This window comes from Anabrus simplex, chromosome 7 (genome assembly GCF_040414725.1).
Source record: "Anabrus simplex isolate iqAnaSimp1 chromosome 7, ASM4041472v1, whole genome shotgun sequence".
In the NCBI taxonomy this organism is placed as follows: domain Eukaryota; kingdom Metazoa; phylum Arthropoda; class Insecta; order Orthoptera; family Tettigoniidae; genus Anabrus; species Anabrus simplex.
In genome coordinates, this window is record NC_090271.1 from 34105601 (window position 1) to 34124144 (window position 18544).

At 38.7% G+C, this 18544-nt stretch overlaps 1 protein-coding gene across 1 annotated transcript in view; it reads left to right on the forward strand.

Moving 5' to 3' along the window:
* Positions 1-18544, forward strand: part of LOC136877223 (DDB1- and CUL4-associated factor 10 homolog) — a 121894-nt gene that overhangs the window by 59583 nt on the left and 43767 nt on the right. The window contains exons 4-5 of the mRNA XM_067151073.2: positions 496-667; positions 1862-2077. Of these exons, the coding sequence (XP_067007174.2) occupies positions 496-667; positions 1862-2077 (388 nt within the window). The remainder of the gene's footprint in view (positions 1-495; positions 668-1861; positions 2078-18544) is intronic.

Below are 18544 nucleotides of genomic sequence, written 5' to 3' on the forward strand. Positions count from 1 at the left end.
ATGCTCACTTTCTGTGTTGGCAAGTGTACATAAATTGCTCAAGGACATTGAGAAGACATTTTTTACCAACCAAGTAGCTATGTGGTTTGGGTCACGTAGCTTACAGCTTGCATTCGGGAGATAATGGGTTCGAACCCCACTGTCGTCAGCACTGAAGATGATTTTCCTTGTTTTACCATTTTCACACCTGGCAAATGCAGGGGCTGTACCTTAATTTAGGACACGCTCGCTTCCTTCCTACTCAGAGCCCTTTCCTATCCCATCGTCGCCATAACACTCATCTGTCAGTGCAATGTAAAGCAAATTGTAAAAAAAAATTCAGAGTTATAAGTTTTCATTTTAAATTAGTAGGAAATATTGCAACTTACACTGACACCAGTATTAGATATTAATGATGCTTAACAAAACTTCCCCTGCCCCCCCCCCCCCCCCCCCCCCCGTCACCCCTCTGAGGTAGAATTTGAGTGTTAAACATTTTTATCTTAATTTGTGCAGTTATACGGAGAGTGGTTTTGTATACAATCGAGTATTCCACACAAATGGACTGATGAGGACACGTCTAAACCCAGATGCTTCAAAAATGATCATTTGTACAACTGGTGGTTATTTGATGATTGTCCATAACCTTGACCTTACCACATTGGCGCAGGACTTGGCTGGCTTTAAGGTAAGTGCATTCAGCTTTTGAGTAGAATCATTCTGGATCAGGAAATAGCAGTCTTTGGAACATAGTTGTAAATTATGGAAAGGAACACTGACGATATGCATTCATCGTTGAACTTTTCTTAAAATTCATTGCGACTTGTACGTGCTGCGAAGTGTATGGGTACCAAGCAAAAACAAAACCCTCTTTGTACAGGCCAGAAAGGCCCGTGGAGGAGTGGCAGGTAAAGGCTTCCACTGTTCATAACATCGCCACTATGTGGATAGAGTGGTTAGCTCTTTGCCTGGCAGTTTTTTCCCTTGGGAATTCACCTAGTACTGTTTTTTGGTGGGGCTGATTGAACCTCAGGGCCATGTACCTCTCTCTGGAAATGGAAATCTCGTTTCTAAATTTTTTGGTTTCCAGGCGGGGAATCGAACCCACATCCCTCTGGGTGAATCGAACATGCCTCGGCTAGTATTATATGATATAAGGAAAGAAATGAAGGTGGAGAATAGTAACATGAATGCCCCAACATGACTGGTGGGAAAATGACAATGATGATGGACTTAACAGATATTACTACGGGCTGCATACATTGTGATTGTGGGCCACATGCAGCAGGTTGGTATTGTACTGTCTGGTAATAGATATTATTGTGGTGGCTGTAGCAGTGTGTGCTCTGTAACTTATTAGGGCTACAATTTAGAATGTGAAGTGCGTACTCAGATCCTGAGAAGTCCCAGTTATGTGTGAGCTTGGAATATAAAGATCCCTCAGTGGAGCAGTGGTAGTGTGTTGGCCTCTGAATCCCAAGGTCATGGAATCGAACCCTGGAGGCAAACGTTTTGAAGAGTGTCAAAAGATCCACTCAATACTCCGTGTTGTGCGATGTCGGGTGACACATTTGGTGTTTACCCGTCAAATTTGAATAAAACTCAGCCCAACAGAGATCCGGTGTACTCTGCCATCAGATAGAATAAAACAGTATGTCGGAAGTTGACTCTCAGACAGCCTAGATGGTGTAAAATCAAAATGGCTGCACACAACAGCTGAGACCATATTATTATTATTATTATTATTATTATTATTATTATTATTATTATTATTATTATTATTATTATTTGGGGATATAAACCTTATAGGTGAACAATATGTGGCAAATATTTGCATACCAGTAACATTATTTTAATTTCTTTTCTCTGTTTTCACTTTCAGCCTAACATGTATCGTCTTATGCAGTTAAGTCAAACTACTATACCTCTAGCTGCTGATTTTACCCACTTATTTTCACGACATCGTACCACGAATAGAGTGGAATTTGTGGCTGATTTCCCTAAAGGTGACGATGCTGAAGTGGTGTCATCACTCCAGGTGCATCCTCAAGGATGGTGCGTTCTCAGTCGTAACATCAGCAATGATGAGAGCTCAGAGGTTGGTCATTTATATTATACATACGTTTGACATGTATGTTTTATTCTGAATTTATTTTTCTCCATTTCATTTCATTTTCAGTGGTTTGTCGTTAATAATCATCATCACCATCGTAATCATAAGCTTTCTTTTCAAGTTCCATCTGGGTTGGGATGTTAAAGGCATCTTTCCATCTTTTATTCAACCACCATATTTGCTCCTCAACTGTGTTCCACTCGAGATTCCTTTCAATGCTCTTCTTGATCAAATTTAACCACCTAAGTCAGGGCCTACCTCTTGTACTTGTTCCTTCAAACTTAGCTCCCACATCTGCTTTGATATTCTTTCTTCCATCCTCTTAACATATCCAAACTATCTCAGTTTATTTCTCTCTGTTCTGTCTGAAAGCTTTTCTACTTTTCCTTCCTGATATCATTTCTTAACCTATTCTATCTGGTCATTCCTATCATACTGCTTAAAAATTTCATCTTGTTGATCCAGATTTTACTCTCCTTTTTGTGAGTGACTAGATCTCTGCTTTTCATGAATCACACTATAAATTTAGACAAGTTTCCTAGGTGAGAAGATAACGAAGGCCGAGCTGTTTGCTGCGCATGGCTGATTGTGGCCAGGCTGCAAGCCTTGACTGAACTTATTACCGACATAGGGAATCAACATCTATATCATATGTTATATGTAGCCTGGCTTCCTGCTGTTATAACTAATAGCAGTGGTCATCGTTGATTCTATTGCCAAAATGAAGTGAACTTTTTGCCCTTTCACAACTAGCAGTAAGCAGTTATTATGATCTACATGATTTACTATGAACTATGTTTTTATGTGTACTATTATTTTATGAAAATACAATCTGAATCAGTGCAAAGGAAATTCCTGAGAGTTTGAGTTTAGGGAAATAGAGATGTCTTGAGAAGAAGAAAAAAAAGGAAGTAAATTCTGTGTACTTTCAGTGAAAAAGTTAGATGAATTTAGCGCTGGCTTTGAGTGTTCATCTCTCAAATCTTAAACATGTTGCCCAGGAAACTGGAGTTTTTACAAATTGTGTGGGGTGAATCACTATAAAATGAGACAGCATGATCTGGCAGCTAGACTATATTTCTTTAAGTGGTGGAATAAACCCTGAAGTGACATCAGTTTCTATTGAGGTGTGATTTAATATAAGCAGGGCAGTCATTGCTTTGGTATTTGCAGATGATATGGTGATTTGGGGAAAGGGAGAAAAGGAAGTACAAAGGAGACTGGATATTTGGAATTAAAATCTGAAGGAGTTTGGAATGGTAATTAGTAAAAAGAAAACTGTAGTCGTGCACTGTGGAAAAGAGAAAAAGAGAAGCCAAGTGAACATAGACGGAGAACGGTTAGAGAATGTAGAACAGTTTACATATTTGGGTAGCATTATTAATGGAAGTAATGAAATCATCCCTGAAATTAATAACAGACTAAGTAAAGGTACAACATTTTATTATCAAGTCAGAGCTTTTATGGGATGACAAAGTACCCAAGAGATTATTGTTTTAAGGGAAAGTACAACTGGGCAACGCTAATCAGGAAAGAAAGAAAAAAATGCAAGAGTCACTCTCTTTTGAAGAATGAGGGCATCAACAGAAGAAAGGGAAAACTCTAAACGACCAGTTTTTTTACTCAGTTATAATAAAGAAACCATTAACAACTGGTATGGATATAGGGCATCTTAAATGGTGGTAGAAAACAAGACAAGAAGATGTAAAGCAGTTAGTAATAATCATAGCATACTAAAATGGAAATGGGTGTGGCGAAGAATTCTAGAAATCTTGCACAGAAATGAATGTTTTGCATCCCAGCGCAGCATAGAAAAATATAATAAACAAAATGGTTAATTGTTCAGATCAAGTCAGGTACATCCAGTACAGGCTCCTGGTACTAAAGGGTTTATGTTAGTTTTTCTGCTTTAAAAAAATTAACCTTAAAAATGGGAGAGGAAAATTTATACAATTTTAACCTTAAATCTAAATAAAAATACAAAACTAGAACTTTACTACAGTTATCTATATATTAAAAGAGTGTACTAAAAGCACTTTGACAAATCGTCTGTCGGTCCATTCTACTGGACCAGTTTGTTTCATTTCTGTTTTATTCTCCAGAATTACCTCCCGGTGAATCATGAGACGTTGATAGGTCTCTAAGTTCAGCCAACTTTGAGTAATCATAAAATAAAATCATTAAATGATCACTCCAGTAATTGCAGGCGAAGGCTTACCATAACTCGCAATACATTTTGCACTTACCAGGTTGCTAAGTGACTAACACTTCCATTAATATTCTATGTGATTTTCATCCTTAGTAATGTCATTGATGTTTGATTCCTACCTGTGAAGCCAGAGAGTACACTTCCTCTCATAATGGAAGAATACTATTCTCTGCTAGATACTCTGATTCTCTGACCTTCCCCATCTTCTCAATATACTCAACAGATGGCAGAACGTCCCTAATAACTTACATATGGCTAAGAGAATACAGGACCGGACAAGTTGGCAAATTGTTAAAAAAAAAAAAAAAAAAAAAGTGAAGTGTTTAAATGTTTCAGGGAAATTGGCAAAATGCATTGCAATTTCAACAAAAATGGTTTTTCACAAATGCAGTGAAGAGCCTGTGAATATAAGACAATACTGTTGACCAGAGGAGAAAGGGTAGCGAAAAGAATTATACAAATAAAGGGGCAAAACCTTGAAATTGTGGAGAGCATCAAGTACTTAGGAAGTGAACTGATACTGGTCATGGAGATCAGTAAAACGATTCAACAGGCAAATGCATTCTACCACAGTGTGAGAAACCTGGTGTGGAGGAAGTACCATTGAAGTGTAAGGAGTTGTGAGTAAGATGTACTACTACCCAATAATGACAAATGCAGCAGAGACCTGGACACTGACAAAAAGGCAGGAGAATAAAATCCAGGGTAGTGAAATGAAATTTTTAAGAAGTATGATTGTCTTTCCTATCAAATGAGGACATCAGAAAGGTTATTGGAATGGAAAAGCTTTAAAACAGAATGGAGAGGGATACATTTAGGTGGTTTGTACATGTTAAGAGGATGGGAGATGAAAGTATGCCAAAGTGGATATTTGGAGACCCAAGATAGGAGGGCGGGCAAGAGGAACAAAATGATCAAGAATAGTATAATTTGAAGAAATCTGGATTGGACCACAGTTAAAGAGGGGAGTAATGATGGTTGGATAGGGGAAGATAGAAAGATGTCATACACATCCCAATCTGGTGGGAGCTGGACGAGGGAAAAGGGTCGTTTTAATGATGCTGAAAAAATAGATGATCATGGGCTGCAATCCATCTGTGTGCATTTTGACCTTGAGAACGGCTTTGTACTTTAATATTGCGTGATAACTTCCAAAGTGTTAAGCCACGTCCTATCGCATGCCACTACGTGCATATTTCTTGCATTATTCAACGGTTGCATGTTACATTTAAGCACCTGTTGAGCAATATTATAATTATTGTTGCTATTATTTATATCAAGAACACACAGATTCCGAGCACTGTATATTAAACGTGGTGTACAACGCGGACGTGCTGTGTGGAATGATTCTAAAAGGTCTGTCTTTCATTTGATTTGCAGTGTTGCCATAATTATGGTGCCCTTTTTTAGTATAGTACATGCTGGTACTGTATGTACCGCAAGCCCTTCCCAGGTTAGTTCGAATACAGCAATATAGCCTACCTTGTGTACAGTCTGTTCTCTTAAGAATATCACGGACATACATAGTTATGTATCGGGGGGGGGGGGGAACTGGATATAAAGATGCCATAGTTAAATTTTGAAAATGGAAATCGGGTCACATTTGACATTCCATTGTCATATTTACTGCAGCTGCAAGTTGTGACATGCTAGCGTTTGTTCACTACTCCTAATGTCCTCTAACACAGTGTTACAAACATTTTATTGGGATTACCCTGCTTGCCAACATTTGAATAGTAAAATTATTTTCCACCAATGGGACTTCCACTGGCTAACCACACTGTCAGACCAAAAGGACTTGATGTCTTAATGATCATTGCTACTAGGCAGGCATAAACACTATTACACACGGAAATCATCAGATTATACCCTGCCTGTCTTGTAGCCGCCTCATGGCCTCTCACTTGGTTGTTTGACTGCTATGCCAAGTTGTCAGCTGTGGCATGATGGACCACACCCAACGTACAGTGAAACTTCTCTTTTACAAAGATTGATGGGATGTAACAATTCGTCTGCATCTGAGAGGTAACTTTTTTTTTTTGGAGGGAAGTTGCCCATTCTTACTGTAAATTTATAATATGCATCGTGTGTCCCTTCACTGTTTAAATGGAATTTATTAATGTAGTTTCAAATGCATAATAGAACTTTGGAACTTAACTTTGAATTTGAAAGGGTTGAAACGAAGGAAATATTGTGCAATTGTATACTAGGCTTAAAAAGAAGTTATTTAAAGTTTACAATACAGGGTGCGCACAAATGATTGGAGCGGTTTCAAAAAATTCCTGTTTGTTTATTATTTGTTGTAACATTACAAAATTATATAGACAGAAGAAAAACTCACAAAGTTTTTTTATGAGCCTACAAGTGCTCGATATGTGCTCCATGAGTGACTCTACACACATCAACTCTATAGTCAAGTTCGTCCTACACCCGATGTAGCATGTCGCTCTCATTGACCAAAGGCGTTGATGATGCGGGCCCGCAGTTCTGTTAGATCAGCCGGTAATGGTGGCGTAAAAAACGGCGTCTTTCACATAACCCCATATGAAGAAGTCGCAAGGGGTGATGTCAGGAGAGCGTGGAGGCCATGACGGAGGGCGTGATCTTCATTCCTGATATGACCGATTCATCTTTCTGGAAGTCTGCTTTTCAGAAAGTCACACAAGGAAATCCACCTTTTCAATGCATACAAAACTGTTGCACATAAGTTATATTACAACATTTTTATTATTATTATTATTATTATTATTATTATTATTATTATTATTATTATTATGAAAGTACCGGTTTCAACGCTTTTCCCATGCAAATTTCTAGCAAAAAGGTTATTATTACTCTACTGGGGCTTAAAATATATTTTTACGATGAATAAAAGGTTAAGTTAAATGATGCTGTTTGAATAAGACAACAAACTTTTGCCACAGAAGCCACTGGAGTGATACTATTCCAACTTTTCAGAATGAAATTTAACATACGCGTTCATGTTGTCTCGGAATTACAAAAAGAACTAACAAATAAGCTGTAGTATGTAAATCTGCGAAAATGCAAGTTTTGAACAAACTAATTGCCGTTTCATACCGATTTTAATGTGTGCGGGGTTCACCACTACCGGCCTTTTTTTTTTTTTTTTTTTTTTTTTAAAGATCAGGTATAACGACAATCTGCTATAGCAAGTAAATTATTCGCCATTGTGAATTCTCGCTATAATGGACTTCTAGTGTATATAAAACAATGTCTATCTGTTCCTTATACGAATCTATGTCTTTTCACCACTCTGAACAGCATTTTGTATACTTACCTTTTAGGACCCTGTCTACAAGAAAATTAGACAAGACACAAAGACAAGAGACAAGACAAGACACAGAGACAAAACTCATTTTAAACGTCATGTCCGTATGGGACTCCGAAAAACACTTTTTGTTTGAGATATTGGCGTCACTGTACAAGAGGTGCACTGTCCCCACTACTGTTCATCACTGTTATGGACAATATAAATGAAGAACATCATGGAAAAGTTATCATAGGATATAACCTTTATGGTTTTGATCTGTATTGAATTGTGATCACAATAATAATTAAATTGTTGTATGGTTCACTTTTTTCAATACAGTTAGGTGAACGTAATGCAGTGTTCTTTGCTGATGATATGATTTGGGGTGAAACAGGAGAGGAAGTACAGACCAGACTCAACATACGGAAATCCCAGTTCCAGGAATATAACCTCAACATCAGTGAGACCAAGACAGTGGTGATGACAGTCAACAGAGAAGGGCATCCAACAAGTGTAAAACTAGGAGACCACCAGCTAGAGTGTGTGGATAGTTTTCCTTACCTGTAAGTGTAATCTCCAGTGATAATTTGGTCAGAAAGGAAATTACAAACAGAGGTCCACCATCCAGAGGACCAAGATGGACAAATTAAGAAATGAGGAGATGGGGAAAGAAGCCGGAATAAAGACATCCCTATTAGACCGAATTGGCACATCTAGATTACAGTGGTATGGGCATATGATGATGGAGCCTACAAGAACAGCCAGAATAAACTTGGAAAGACAGGTGGAGGGAAAAAGACCTACAGGAAGACCCAAAACCCGATGGATGGACATGATCAAGGTTGATATGGACAGGAAGAAGTGGAACAGGCTCATTAACATACTCGGGAAACTGTAACTGTACGATGATGATGATGAGTACCTCCACTGTAGGAATTGGATGAAGAAGGATTCTGGAATACTGGCCTGAGGTTCGAAGTAGGCACATGCATGAGTGTAGGGAAGGCCAAAAGGCCAAAAAGAGATACTGTTTAAAAAATTAAATTCATAGCTAGCGTTATTGTGCCAGGATACTTTTTTTTTTTTTTCTGGATCCATATTTCCATTCTTTTGTCAGCATAATGATTGTGAATAACATCGAAGTGCTTTTGCTATTTACAAGGCCGATTTCTAACTAGCGTTAATCTGTCGAGATACTTATGGTTACTGGATTCACATTTCTGTATTCATCATAATGATCGTGAATAGCACCAAAGTGTTGCTTTTGATATTTACAAGGCTGAGAAACGGAAGTAATATTCTCAACAAAACCTGGTCTTGGTCTAGCCCTTGGCGCTCTTCATGCAGTATCAAATCAAACAAACTTCAGTAAAATTAATTCCTTCTGCACAAGGAATATTTATTAAAGTTTATATAGGAGATTCATTGTGTGTTGTCACAGTTCATTGCTTTTATAGAAGAAGCAAGCAGTTGTCTCATTTACAGCATTCCGGTCAGATACGTTTCTGTGTTCTATCAGACAGCTTTATACTGCTAATTTAACTAACATTCATTCATCATACACATTAATGTATGAATAGGAGCTTTATTTTGCATTGTCGCAGTTCACTGCTTCAGCCCGTTTTGGTGCATCGTCCCTGTTAGATCATTCCTACTTTAATTATTTCCATATGATCCTGTAGCATATCATTTTGAAGTCTGTACAATATAATTTGAATAGCACCAAAATGCTATTCTGTAAGGGAAGGGACTTCAGAAAATTTGGAGCCTTTGTAATCGTTAGACCACCAGGCGAGTTGGCCGTGCTGTTAAGGGCGTGGCTGTGAGCTTGCATCCGGTAGATAGTGGGATCGAACTCCACTGTCGGTAGCCCTGAAGATGGTTTTCTGTGGTTTCGCATTTTTACACCAGGCAAATGTTGGGGCTGTACCTTAAGGCGACGGCCACTTCCTTCACTCTCCTAGGCCTTTCCTATCCCATCGTCACCATAAGACCTATCTGTGTCAGTGCGACGTAAAGCAAATTGAAAAAAAAAAAAATTGTTAGACCTATTGAAGCCGAGTACGACAGATGGTTACTACTAATACCAAGTAGAAATTCACAGTTGAATCTTCGGAGATCTCGAAGTACCAACTTAGTGTGATGGTCTTTGCACCAGCTAAAAAAGATTGAGGGTACATCCAGTGCTAGGATTGTAAGTGCATCGCCTCATTTCAAGTTCATCCCTGTAGTTAATTTTTTTATTATTTTGCTAAATATTCAAGCACTCAGATGTTCTTTTTGTAGTTTGTCTTAGGAGAAACCTATCCTATTTCAAGGTTGGAGAAATCCATTGTTGATGATATGGTTGAAATTGCCACACAACATCTAGTTTGCCTGCACAATATTAGCTGATAATGGAAAACCTTATTCACAGGAGGATGATCAAAAGTATACCTTTGCTGGGCTGAGTGGCTCAGACGGTTAAGGCACTGGCCTTCTGACCCCAACTTGGCAGGTTTGATCTTGGCTCAGTCTGGTGGTATTTGAAGGTACTCAAATACGTCAGCCTCGTGTCGGTAGATTTACTGGCACGTAAAAGAACTCCTGCGGGATTAAATTCCGGCACCTTGGCGTCTCCGAAAACCGTAAAAATTTAGTTGGTGGGAAATAAAACTGTTATTATCATTATGATCATCATCATCATTAGTCCGAGTCACTGTACTGATCACAAAAGTAAATCAAAAGCAAACCCTTTTGGTGGGGTAAAAACCATTCATGACAAAGGTGCAAGTTAAGAGTTGGCTTTGATCATTTTGTGACCTGTGTAACTTTTTTTGGTTACTTTCCTATACAGAGGTGATCATCTTGAGCTAGTATTCCTGTCCTTTCCTTAGTGTTCCTTCAGCAGCTAATACAGCACATGAGAACTACATGTTGTGTGGTGCTTTCAGTGACAACTTTTTGCCTTCTTGACCTCAAAGTGAGATAGGTTCCTTGTTAGGATATTATTTTATTTTATTTAATTTTCATCGAGTAAGGAGGAGAGCTCTTGTATCTTTCTTATATAACTCTCTCTGTGATTTTAAAAGTCAGGAAGGAGAATACTAGAAAGTTAGTATTTAATACTGTGTTTTGTTGTAGTGGACATGCGTTCATGACATCCAAGAACATGATTGTTCAGTCTCTGAATCAGACTGTGCTGTCGAAGACGATAGGACTGCGGAAATTAACAACAGTGATAGAGAATTTAATACAACCTCTGCTGCTCCAGGGTCAAATTCACTAATGGGACAACAATATCAAGATCAAAGCTCAGGAAATGTTCAACCATTCATACAGCTTGAGGTGGAAGCATCAACTGAACATTCTCCTCCTGCTAGCATGGATTTGCTCCCAGCTTGGAATAATTTTAGGAGTTCACCTCTTTTTCCATCACACATAGATCATCAAGCTTTGTCTCCTGATGTTCTAGAAGCTACAGTGGATTTCAGGTATGCTAGATTAGTACGACAGCTTGAAAGATTTCGAATGATCGGCTTGCAGCGTAGAGTAGCACCCATACAGCAGAGGAATCCAGAAACTGATATTCACGTCAACAATTCTAATCCAGAATTGCTGGCAGGTATAGAGAGAGAAACAAGGCCTGTTGAGAGCCAAGAAGAGAGAGAATCTATTTATGACTATCCTTCAAGAAGACCTCCAACTCGAGAAAATATGTTGTTGATTCAAGACTTTGTTTACTCTCAAAGTATGGTAGAGAGCCAGCGTGGGCATGGGGTGTTCATAATGTATACACAGAACTCTCTGCGCACGTTCCGTGGTGCTAGTGGGGAACTGGGGTCAAATGCAAGTTTAAGTTGTGGGCTGCTGAAAAATCATAGAATTCATAAAAACATTCCAAGATTGACACATTATGCTAAAGAATCAAATGCAGGTAAAGGCTTCATAAAGGAACTTTGTTTTTCTCCTGATGGTCGTTTGATCTGTTCACCATATATTTCTGGAGTCAGATTATTCACTTTCTCACCTGAATGTTCAGAAATGTCAGGCTGTGTTCCATCAAAATTACCTGTTAAACTTTGCCACTTGGCGACAACTTTAGGTCATTCAGATATTGTAGTGAGCACAAAGTTTTCTCCTCGCCATTTCCTGCTTGTATCAGGTTGCTTAAGTGGTAAAATTACATGGCATCAGCCTGTTGATTACTAGTACTTGTTTATTAGAAGATGATAAATTGAAAGGCGCTTTAAAGTAAAATATTACTGCACATATTTTCTGTTCGTTCATTCAAAGAAAGTTTTAATCTTTTGTGGAATCAGAAGTAAATGTTGTTATTTTAATAAACAAAAGCATTATACCTTATTGGCCCAAATATGACAGCCTCACATTTAAGGTGACCTTGAAATTTTGGAAGGTATTTGCAGGAATAAAAAATATATGTAATTATAACATATTCAAGCTCTGTTATAACTAGAAATAATTTTGTTAGCCTAAAGTAAATCGGAGAGCAAAAGTTTTATTTTAATATAAAATATTGTCGGACTTTGTACATGGTCCACCATGACTGGATAACGATAGAAACTGAATGTGTGTGTGTAAACACTGACACCAACCCTAGCAACAGTAGATCATGAGCCATGAATTGGGAAGGAAGAAGAAAACCCATCAATGCTAGAGAAATATCGGTTTCTTTGTGATCTTGAGCTAAGCTGCGTTGTGTTTGGCGATTTCTGCCACACAAGCCAGTACAATGGGGAATATTACAAATAGACCTTCACAAAAAAGAGTTCTTAAATGTTAGGCTGTGCGTATAAGACTCCAGTTTTTATGACTACATTTTAATGGAAAGAACTTAGGCTTTTATTCAGGCCAATATGGTAATACCTTTTTTTTAAAAAAATAAAAGGAAGCAATTCCTTATAGTTTATAAATCTCTTGCATTCTGTTGTGCAAAATTTTGATCTGACTAGTGAGGTAGAAAAAGGAGTATACTGTGGCATTGATGTTGAAACTTAGAATAACAAATGCATAACAAACCATAGAATTATATATGACAACACATCTAATTATATGCTCATATCCATTGGACAAGATTATGGGATAATCAGTCTGCATTTGTGTATGCCTAGATGTAAATTGTTGACATGACAAGTGTTAGAAATAATAATTTCTGTGTTAAATTTATTCCATTAAACGAGAGCCAGGAATTTTCTATTTTATATTGTCGTATGCCAGACAGGTCGCTGCGTTTCCTGCTCAAGTCCCTTACTAATGGGAAGACGTGCAGTTGTTCTATGAAGGCAATTTTGATTTATCTTCAAACTTCAAAGAACAGAGAAGGCTGTATTCTATAGAATATCAAGTACCTCTCTTCCTGTTGACAGTTCTGTTCTTTCTTGATCTTGAGGTCTTTAGCTATTACACTGACTCATTACACCACCATGCCATCGTAGACCACTTTTTCTACTTTATTGGTCAAGGGAAGCAGTATGCATTACTTCTTTAAAGGCTGTGATAAGCATCATATTTATAATGTACATGGTTTCTCATTGAGAAAATAACAGTAGACTTAAATACAAGTTTTTGTGATATAAAAAAGTTTGTCTTAAGCACAAGGTTCTGTGATAAATTTCTGTGATATTTTAAACTGCCAAATATAAGACTGTTTTACTAATTTGCTTTATTTTTCAATTTCCACGAACCTGCTACGCTGGCGTAGCAGGGGGAGAGGTGATACTCCCACGTGGCGCGTCCCAGGTGGCGGATAGGGGGGTCCTAACCGGCTTGCCGGCGGACTTGAGGGAAATAAAATACCTCTCGCGGACCAAACACACTACCCCCTGCGGGTGGGGGACGCACATGTAGAATACACCCGCGGTATCCCCTGCCTGTCGTGAGAGGCGACTACAAGGGGCGACCAAGGGATGACGGAATTAGAACCATGAAACTACTTTTGATTCGTACCAACACGTGGGGAACACCATGGGTTGCCTGTACTTGCGAGTAGTACCACTATATTAGGTATGAAATAAGTTTGTGATTAGTAGCAGCTGGAGGGGGTTCTCCTGTGGGTTTCCAGTACCCGTGCGTCGTACCCATGTGAGCAACACCGCGGGTCTGGGCGTTGCCTGTGAGTTGTACCACTATATGAGCGACACCGTGGGTCTGCGTTGGCTGTGATTGGTACCCACTCTGTGAGGAACACCACGGGATGTGTGGTTAGTACACCTAGGTGAGGAACCTTATCGGTTTGCGTTGGCTATGAGTGGCGCCATTGTGTGCGAGACACCATAGGTCTGCGTTCCCTGTACGAAGTGCAAAACTTGTGAGTAGTACCTTCTTATGTGGAACACCGTTAGTCTTCGCTACTTTTGATTAGTACCCCGACATGACAAATACCATGGTTCTACTTTACTCGCGACATGTACCATTCTGAGGGGCCTTAGATCTGGATTTGGACCCCTATCAAGCATTCTCGATTCAGGATTGTGCTTTATGAGTGGTCCCTTGGTCAGTCATACATTAATTATGATCTTTTTTGAATTGGATCCACTGTTTTTTTGTTTGCTCGTTTTTTTGGTTCATGTCCATCCATTCTTTCTTCACGACATTTTTATTTTATTTTGGTCAGTGGATGAATTTGATTTCTTTTGTTATTTCATTTCGTACCATTAGGGGCCGATGACCTCGATGTTAGGCCCCTTTAAACAACAAGCATCATCATCATCATTATTTTTCAATTTTACTTTGTGAAACTATGATTTGGAAAGGTAAAATACTTTTGTACCGTGGTTATCATGAGTGATTCTTGCATACAAATCTCTAGTAGTAAGATTTTACATATTATGTAAAATATTTATGACATCTGGACAGCTATGTTTTCATTTATATTTAGGAAATGAAGGGAAATCAATCCAACAAACAGGTTGGTTTGTTTATCAACATACAAAATGCATTCAAGCTGTAATTTTTCTCAATTTCTTCTTCAGAATTGTAGGAGACAAAAACATGGACACATTTTTAAACACGCAGACATTGTGAATAAGTGACATTATCATTATTATCAAGCTCATAAAGTCTGTGTGGCAGCAGCTGGAGTTGTTTCAGATGCTGAAGGTGCCAACTTTCATGTTCCACTTTCTCCACTTGCATAATGTTGCAACATTTAACATTTTTCGGCAGTTGAGCGAGACATGCAGACATGGATGTGAAAATGAAAAATGTGCATTCATGGGTGCAAAAATTCAAGAGACAGAACGTCATATGCGAACGAACCGAAGCAGTCTCGGGCATGCAGTAGCTGATCTGAGAACAGGATTGCATAAGTGGAGAGACTGATTATGGGGGACCGCTGCACAACTGTGGAGGGGATTACCTGCAAAGTCAGCATTTCCATGGATCAGTGCACACCATCCTTTGTGGTGATCTGAATGTGCGGAAGGTTTCCTTGAGATAGGTACCATGCAGATGGCAGTGTGTCTGTAATCTTGACAATAATGACTGCTTGGATGGTGCTTTCTTTCCACAGATTGTCACGAATGAAAGCAGTGTTTTTTTTTTTTTCTTCCCAGTACTGAAACCAAACGGCAGTCAGAGCAATGGATGTACCCTGACTCACTGTCACTGAAGACATTTTGGTTTACTGTCATTGTTGAGAAAAGTATGGTGGCCACGTTTTTGGTTAGCAAAGGTGTGATCCTCACACATTTGGGATGTAGCAGGCCCACAAAGAGGGCAACAAAAACAGAAATTCCTTCATGACATCTACTTCAAAGGGACTCCTCTTACTCCTAACTCACCCATCTTTGTGCCCAGCAGTTTTTGGCTCTTCCGAACGCCAAAGGACATGTTTTCCAGTGGTGCTACTCGTCCACCAGTAATTTTCCTGTGTACAGGAGAGACTCCTTTAGAAACCTTAGCAACAGTCATATAGTCACGGTGTCATCGTTGCAGAAAATGTAAAGTAATACAATAAAATTTGAAGAAATGACAGAAGTTTCGTGATTTGGTGCAAATGCTTTTTTGGTAGATCATAAAACTTAAATGCACCTTGTATTTGGTTCATTTTGGCTCGTAAGCTCAGCGTACACATTTCATCCTTCCAAAGTTTCTTTCTCCTGTTTGGGAGATGTGACCTTTGTGAATGTTTATTGGGACTCCAGTGTCCTCCTTCAGAGAGCAGCAATAGTCGGCCTTCATCACTGCATCTCACATGCCATAATAATGCTTTACTTTCATGGCCTGATAATCTCTCTCCATGTTCTCACCGAAATCTCCTAAAATTTGAGGGAGGAAGTGAAGATGACTGCTAAGAAAATAGTTTAATTCTCATATTACGATTTCGGTGTTTCATAGTTTCATTGTTCATAGTTTTTACAAAGTACTTGGAATCCAGGTGTATCCTGTCCCCCTGCACACACTAACCCTAGTTTAATATAGAGCGGTAACAGAATGGTCTTGTTACTTTTTTTTTTTTTTTTTTTTTCTTCGAGCAACTGCCTTCTAAAGGAAGTCATGTCTTCTCAGCTCTAAAATCTAATATGAAGAAGTTGGTGACAGACATTGACAATTTGGTAAAATGTAGCATCTAATTGGTCCATGATGGCCCCACAACATTTTGAACAACAGTAGAAGAGATCATAGAAATGAATGAGAACATTGGAAGGAATGACCACTAGATTCTATAACAACAAGGAGCTTTGACAGATTTGATGTGTAAAAGTAAATTTGTGTCCTCATCCTGAGGTGATGCAGCTCTTTACAGGCACACCCCCAAAGGAGGTGAGCTGCTTGTACCATTTCAACCACATACCAGCCCTCCTGCCATTCTTAAATTTCTGGCAATACCGAGAATTGAACCCGGGCCCCCAAGGACGGTAGCTAATAACACTGTTACGCTACGGAGGCACACATTTGGTGTGTAACAATTGGCAAAGCTTGTTCCAGAATTGGACCCTTCAGCCATTTTTTATCCCTTAATCAGCAGCCTTGAGACACACAGAAGAAACAATTATGCCTGCCAGCAAGTGGAATGCCTACAATGAGGATTTTTTTTTTTTTTTTTTTTTTTTTTTTTTTTTTAGAAATGAGGTCATATTCTCTTTTCTTTTCAGAATGAGTGATTTACAGATGTAACAAAACATTGGGTGGTTAACACACAGTTATCTTGGTGAACTTGCCGTTTTTACACTAACTTCAAAATGCAGTTTTATATATTTACACACATAAAACTTCAAGTTGTATTGAAATTACTGCAATACTTCTCAATGTGTATAGACAACTCGAGAGAGATAAATGCTCCAATTCTTGCCTTATCAAGATTTTTCTCAGGCTGATCCATTCTTTGTCTCTGGCTTTTTATTTCATCTTTGTTTGCATTCGGGAGATAGTAGGTTCGAACCCCATTTTCGCAGCCCTGTAGATGGTTTTCAGTAGTTTCCCATTTGCACACTAGGCAAATGCTGGGACTGTACGTTAATTAAGGCCACGGCTGATTTCTTCCCACTGCTAGCCCTTTCCTATCCCATAGTCACTGTAAGACCTGTCTATTGCAAGTAATCAGCTTCATTTTCTGTATCAAATTCTAATCACAGAGAGTTACAATAATTGAAAATCTTCCACCTGCTTAGTCTTTAAGAGGATCGATGTACTTGCAAATAACGTGTTCAGAAACTTAGCGATTCACCTAAGCTTAACAACAGCTGAAGATGTTCCCAAGTGAAAACGAAACATGTACTGTTTACAAATAATAATTTGCTAAAAGCAAATGAAAAGTATCAAAAAGGTGGAAGATTTTCAATTATTGTAACTCTCTGAGACCTGTCTATGCCGGTGCGACGAAAAGCACTTAAAGAAAAGCACCACCCAGCTTCTGACAACTAAATTCTTACCCAGTTCTGATAGCTCTTTTGTCTGTTTTCTGGAACTCCTCCTCCTCCTCCTCCTCCTCCTCCTCCTCCTCCGCCTCCTCCTCCTCCTCCTCCTCCTCGATCTTCATTATCTTGCTGGTTGGTATCCTTGATTTTTGTAGTCTGCTAAAAGAACTGGTGGTCAGCGGTGAGAGTGGAAGCTCTCGTTCGGTATTCCTTTTATATCATACACAAATCTGCTCCTTTCTTCATTTGTAATGACATAATGTTTGTTTCTGTTGCAACTATTTCTCAAGACCTTGTCAATAATAATAATAATAATTCAATGAGAAGCAACATGGAGGATATGTAAATACCCGTGATCAACCGTAGAATTGTCATGATACAGTAGGTTGATATGGTACCAAAAAAAAAGGCCAAGACAAGGAACATATAAACAAAGGGTAGAACCTAAAAATTAAAAAAAATTGACCAGCTAAAGAAATAAACACCAGCATCACATAGCACTTACCTCGAGTTCCATCAAAACATAAACTGAAAGCTGTGAACTCAACCCAGAAAGAAAGGAAGGGATGTAATATCTATGCTTATGCCCAAAATTTGTAATTGAGAAGCAGTTGTTGCAGACAAACTTTGGAAGGAAAATTAAACTTGAATTGAAATTAAGAACAATATTGCAAATAAAAACTGACTTAACAGCAGCCACTTACACAAAATTATTATTATTATTATTATTATTATTATTATTATTACGAGGGACTGTGGAAAATCTTCAAAAGACACTTGTGAAGGGTCCGCACTCCACAAGTGTGTGGGATTCTTACGCACTAAAAACCACACACCCTTTTCCAACGATGTGAAGCATCACCCCGGAACCGCTCTCGCATTACTTCAGGAGGTTGTCGTGCTTACTTAGTCTTTCAGACTTCTTTCTTCATTTCTCCTTTACAGGCGCTCGTACGCTTCCAAATCCCTGTTCTTCTGACGAAGGACATCCTCCACATACACTGCCACTCGATCCCAGGATTCCTGGTTTCGTAGCATCACAGAAATATTATCTGGCGTCAGTTCTCCCAGTTAAGTTTCCACATATCTTCTCTTTATCATCCAATGGCCGCACA